General features: G+C 52.0%; 1 protein-coding gene and 1 long non-coding RNA gene across 3 annotated transcripts in view; both read right to left on the bottom strand.

Annotated features, from left to right (window-relative positions):
* The window catches only part of PAPSS2 (3'-phosphoadenosine 5'-phosphosulfate synthase 2), a 68,980-nt gene extending 66,489 nt beyond the window's left edge, over positions 1–2,491 (bottom strand). The window contains exon 1 of one of the 2 annotated variants that reach the window (XM_047701727.1): positions 2,199–2,491. In XM_047701727.1, coding sequence (XP_047557683.1) covers positions 2,199–2,225 — 27 coding nt within the window. In that variant the 5' untranslated portion in view covers positions 2,226–2,491. The remainder of the gene's footprint in view (positions 1–2,198) is intronic. The other variant, XM_047701726.1, reaches the window with a different exon arrangement.
* A 124-nt stretch (positions 2,492–2,615) lies between these two features.
* On the bottom strand, positions 2,616–3,455 carry LOC125084453 (uncharacterized). Its single transcript, XR_007122621.1, has 3 exons — positions 3,282–3,455; positions 2,873–3,135; positions 2,616–2,750 (listed from the first exon to the last, which is right to left on the bottom strand). It is a non-coding gene; the product is annotated as an uncharacterized LOC125084453 (long non-coding RNA).
* Positions 3,456–6,000: the final 2,545 nt, after the last annotated feature.

The following is a 6,000-nucleotide window of genomic DNA, read 5'->3' on the forward strand; positions in this document are numbered from 1 at the left end:
AAGGCCAAGCATGTGGACATATTCTGTCTGGGACCACAAGGTTTCAGATACATGCAGAGTTAACATTTAAAAGCTTGAGAGAGGGACGCCTGGGTGCCTCAGTGAGTTAAAGCCTTGGCCTTTGGTTCAGGTCGTGATCCCTGCCCCGCATCCGGCTCTCTGCTCAGTGGGGAACCTGCTTCCTTCTCTCTCTCTCTGTCTGCCTCTCTGCCCACTTGTGATCTCTATCAAATAAATAAATGAATAAATAAATAAATAAAATCTTAAAAAAACATAAAAAAAAGCTTGAGAGATTTCAGATGCATTTAAAGCTGGCTTCCTTTACCCAGCCGCCTCTATTGGGCCCTTCTGGAACTCGTGTTAGTATGTGGATTATAATCCTGTTGGCTAAATAAAAGTTCAGAAGTGCTGCTAGCTTTTTCAGGTGTTAATTTAATCCTACACAGAACACACACACACCCAAACAAAAAAATAGAAGGCTTAAAATGAGCAGATAGGAAAAGCAAAGCCTCTGGGCCCTCAAATTTCTCACTCTCTGACTGCACAGGGCAGGGCATAAGTTTGTAGGCCCAGCTCTGGGGCCCTCCTCACCGCAGGAGGGTCTGCTGACTGGGGTGTGAAGGAAAAGACCACCTACCCCTTCCTTACTAATGCCTGACAAAGCTCCCTATCAGAACGGGGAAGGGATTCTTGAAGCAGGCAAGAAGTACTAAAACCCCACTGATAGGCAAAGCCGCCAAGTGCCACCACAGCTTGTCAAGTAGAAGATATCATATTAGATGCGAATAAAACAGATGCTTTTCACTTAATATTTTTAAAGATAGTACAATACTGAGAGTCTCCGCACTTGAAAATCGCTCCTATAAAAGGCAGCTGGACCCCGAGGATCACTCTCGCTTCTTTAGTTGATGCCGCCTTCATCCTGGACCCTCTTGCCTGTCTTATGTGATCCCCTGAAACGGAGCGCCCACTGCCTTTTCCTTGCTGCCGCCCCTGCCCAACCCCCTTCAGGACCCTCCCCCAAGTCCTCCTTGGCCATCTCTCCTCCCAGCCGGGCACGAATACACCTCAAAGATAGTTCAGTGATAAGCATAATAACAGTAATAAACACGTACTGAGCACCTAGTCTGTGCCAAGTTCAAGTCTAATTCTATGAGGGGGTGAACCCTCTCGGTAACCAGCATAAACCACCTGAGGCTTGCGGTGCGATAAAGATGAACCATCCGCAGTCCGCCCGCGCACTGAGACCTAAGCGAGGCTCGAAGCCCACCTCTGGTGTGGACCGAACGTTGTCTGCAGGGGTCCTCCCACCCGGAGTCAGTGATCACTGCTACCATTTTTAGGAAGCAAAATAGGAGCCTCTATTGGGGGCACCTGGGTGGCTCAGTCGGTTGAGCAACAGACTCTTGATCTCAGCTCGGGTGTTGATCTCAGGGTCATGGCTTGAGCCCCTCACGGGCTCCACGTTGGGCGTGGAGCCTACTTTTTAAAAAAAAAATAGGAACCCCTATTGCCAAGAAAGGAACTTTTCTTAGACAATCTCTCTATTTCCCAAAAGGGGATGGCCCGGATCACTTCTGGATTAAGCTGAGCCTCCTCAAAACAGTCCACTCATCTGAACCCACCAAGCTGAGGAGCCCCGGGGCGGACCCCGAGGTGCCGCCCGCTGCCAGCACGGCGCTGAGTCCAGCCGAAGGGCTAAGGGCCGCCAGGGGAGGCGGCTGCCGGTCCCTCCACGAGGTCTGTCATTAATGTCCCCTCCGAGGAGGTGGCAGGCACAAAACCCCAGGGAGTGCCGCCGACGTGCGCCCAGCGCACAGACCCGGCGGAACCGGCCGGGGCTCTGGGCCACCCACGAGCGGCGCGGAGATCACACGGAAGAAAAGGCGGGTCCGGGGAAGCTCTCGGGGAGGAGAGGAAATCTCCCGTCCCTGCCGCTCTGGCTCGGTCAGGACCGCCGCGCGCGCCGGAGCCCCCCTCCCGGGCGTGGCGACCCCGGGCCGCGCAGGTTCCCCGGGGCGCCGGCGGAGAGGGACTGCCCCACGAGGGTTGCCCCGCGTCCCCCCTTCCCGCTCTCCCTCCTCCTCCTCCCCTCCCTGCACTGGAGCCTCCGCTCCCGGCTACTCGCCCGCTCCCGGAGAAGGGGACCCGGTGCCCGGGAGCGGCGGCGGGGTAGGGGCAGGCGGCCCGCAGCCTACCGTCTTCTGCTTCTTGATCCCCGACATGCTGGCGGACTGGACGCTGCGCGGCGGACGAACGCTCGGAGCTCGACTCCCGGGAGCGGAGGTGCGGGAACTCTCAGCGCGGCGGCGGCTGCTGGGGCTCCACTCCCGGGAAGGAGGTATAAAAAGGCTCCCGCAGACACGTCGCACTTCCCTTGACCGGCCCCCTCCTCCCACTCCTCCCCCTGCCGCGCTCCTCTCCGCCCCGTCGGCTCTGCCAGCAGCGCCCAGCCCAGGGGACCCGGCCGCCGCCTGGGCGGGTCCCGGCCCGGCCCCTTACTCGCCCGAGCGGCCGCGCCCCGGCCAGGCCGGGGTCGAGTTCGCCCTCCCCTCGCCCGCGCCCAGCCGGTGCCAGCGCGCCCCCGCCTCCCGCCCCACCCCGCGCCTCTTCCAGGAAGGATTCCCGCCCCCGGGACGTGCCTGTGGGCAGGGTCTTCGGGGGGCAACCGCGGCGAGGGTTCCGGTAACTGATCCTGCGTCTGCACCCGGCTGTGTGCCCCCGCGTCCCCGCGAAGCCATCTCGGCCTGCTAAGAAGCAACTGAGGCTTTCAGACTTTCCCCAAGTTATATTGTAAGTGAGGGGCCTCAAACCCAGGCTTTCTACACCAGCGTCATCACATGCGATGATAAAATAAGGGCCCGGGGCTTACCTGCGCTCCCAAGCCGGCATGGCCCTAAGGGGTTTGAGTGCATTTGCTCCCTTGAGCTCAGGATAATGTCTGCCTGTCACAGGTGACTTTCTGAAAAGGAGCCATTAAGACGCCCAGGGGCCACAAAGCTCCTGCAGCTGTGGTCCTTCTGTGAAGGGGCTGGAGAAGTTATTTCTTCTGAGGAGGTCAAGGGTGGAACTTTGCTTTCAGACCTAACTGGACTTCTGGACCATGGACAGCTTGCCAGACAGACGCCTTCATGCCTTCTCCATGGCAAAGTGGGAAAGAAAATGGTCAGCAGTTGAAAACCAGAACCAAACCAAACCAAAACAAACAAACAAAAAAAAACTTAAAAGGCAGCCTTACATGTTTGTACAGACTTGAAATGTCAGTATATGTATTTTCTTACCCATTTGGAGTAAGCGGCCACCACTCGCTTCAACTGTGAGCAACTAGAGGGCACATACTGGATTTGAGTTTCTGTTCTGAACACAAACCCTTTGAATTCATGTGGTTTAAGCAGTAACATCCGTTCTTGTTTCATCGGAAAAATCCTCTTGTATCCATTCCAACCAAATCTCGAACCCTGCCAGATGTAAGCAAAAAGGTGAATTAAGTGTGGATGGGGAAAGAGCAATTGGTGTGATTGCTGTGTTTTTTCACAGGACCTCTAAAATAGTAGTGTTTCAGAAACAGAAGGAAGTGAAGGGCAAGTATCTAAGGGTTAGTTTCTGGAAAAGGAAGATGCGAATGTCTAGACCTAGGGGAGGTCTTGAGATCCTTTGCTGTCTAATCGCTCCATCTCCATATTTCACGGAGGGGCCATGTCGAACTGGTACCCGGAGGAGAGATGGAACGGGACCCTTGACCTTCGTCACCAGCTGGAGGCAGAGGTGAGCCTCCAGGCTGCGTCAGAGGCTCCCTCCATGCCCTGTGACCTAAATCACTCCACCTTTAGGTTGGCTAGTTCAAGATGCCACGAAAACTGCACACAGGACTACTTGTCTCGTTTTAGATTTAATTAATTCTCAAGTAGTACTTTGGAACAGTCATGCTTTACTACTTCCTTGGAAACAGTTCTGGTGACATAGGCAGCCTTGCCTCCCCTCCCCTGGCTCCAGGCTGCATCGTCAAAGACCCTTCCACAGCCCAGGCCATCCGTTCTGCTGTAATTCAGCATGGCAACTCACTCAAAAGCAAACTAATCATTCTTTTTTACTTTCACAGGTTTTTTTTTTTCTTCTTTCAAAGGCAATGTCTTGAATTCTTTTTCATCTCACTACCATCTTGGTCCTAGAAAAGGACATTCCTTCCTATGAGCAACCAGTAGCTTAATTTTTGGAGTCTGTGATTCCAGCCCATCAGAGCCGAAAGAAGGAAGAGGGAGGAAGTGTTAAAGTCTGTCCATTCATAAGGACACAATCTCCATAAATTTCTCAGTAATGCTCCCTCCTGGCCCTCGCTATAAAGTACCGTGAGCTACACTGTACCAACTTGTAATCCCTACACTAATTTATATGAGGGGGTTTTTTCTCTACTGCCTATTTACTTTTCTTCCTTCCAAAACTGGCTGGGTTTAATAATTAACTTAATGAGGTGGTGGTTACTACTTGGTCCTTTTATTGTTTAGAAAAGATGGAATCAGTGAGCTCCCAAAAATAAACAAAGGAAACACATAAAGAACACCAGTGTTGGTGCGAGCTTTATGCCATAGGTTCTCCAACACGTTTGTGGGGGGCTCATCACAGTTGAGGGGATCTAGCTTGGAAACAAGCTCCCCAGGATGGCCATTCCCAGAGAATGCAGCTACACTGCCCCCTAGTGGTCGTAATGGAAAAAGACCTTACTGTTGAAACCCCCTGATCCCCTTAACCAAAAATTAATTCAGGAGTCCCCTTGAGTCAAGAAGCCCTTAGAGAAAGTCGTCTTTATAAAGGAGCCAAACACTCTTCCTAGGCATAGGTACTCCCAAGGGAAGCAAGATGTGATCCCTGTGTTCAAGAAACTCACAGTCAAGTGAGGGAGACAAACGGCGTCCCACCTCCATCCCAGTCATTTCAGTACAATCCATGGCTGGGCAGGTAAAAATCTAATCTTACCGTTAATCTTCAACGCACATCTGAAGGGTTCTACTGTGGTGTGGGTCTGCTGACAGGAGTTCCCAAAACCACTCTCATTAGGTATCTTCAACAATTTCCAGTTTGGGATTCTGTACGGCCCATTTAAAAATTCTGTGCCTTTAAGCGATGTGAGAGGAGATCCTTTCAAGATTTCTGTGTGCCCGTTCCATCCCTGTTCTGTCGCCTACACCTGAGTCAACAGGACAATTTTATAGATGTTTATCTTCCCAAAGCATCCATTGTCCTCACAGAAAACACTACTCTTTTTTTCACTTGTATGCTTTTCATTTAAGTCACATGAAAGGCAACGACTTAACTTCACTCACAGTTACAACTGGCAGAAATAGGTTTGGGGTCACATGCTATGGAGCTTAGTAAACAATTAGGTGGGGAGGTGGGAATGCAGGAGACTGTGGGCATCTCAGTGCATCCGACAATCAGAGAACATTCATTCGGCTGTGGGTATCTGTCATTCTCTTTTCTAGAAGAAATGGAGGGCATGGATTAAATAGGCCACTCAGTTAAAAGAAAGGATATTGTGGGAGCACAGAGGAGGGACATCCAGCTCAACTTTGGAAGACAGAGGTCAAATTTTGGGGGGGACAAAATACATGAGCTGAGACTTGAAAGAAGGCTAGGGTTTTGCCCACTCTCCCCTCTCCTCCCCAAAATGGGTGTGTGTGTAAATGTGAAAGTGGAAAGGCACAGAGCTGCACGAAATCACAGGGTATGTTCAGAAAATTGTAAATATCTGTATGGCTGAGTCCGGGACATAAAACAGAAGAAGGGGAGAAGGCTATAGGAGGGGATGCGCGCCCTGTGTGACTGCACAGCGATATGAATTCGCACGTTGTCTTCTTCATGCTCATCTGAGGGCATCAGCCAACGGGGCTGGCCTTCCAACTCTGCATCGGTCCAAATGGGACACTTCTGCGTCCCGGGCTGAAAAGTCACTGTCCTGAGGGTCTCTGGTCTGGTAGGGGAGACGTACACAAATAATTCTAAGGA

Source organism: Lutra lutra, chromosome 14 (genome assembly GCF_902655055.1).
Source record: "Lutra lutra chromosome 14, mLutLut1.2, whole genome shotgun sequence".
NCBI lineage: Eukaryota > Metazoa > Chordata > Mammalia > Carnivora > Mustelidae > Lutra > Lutra lutra.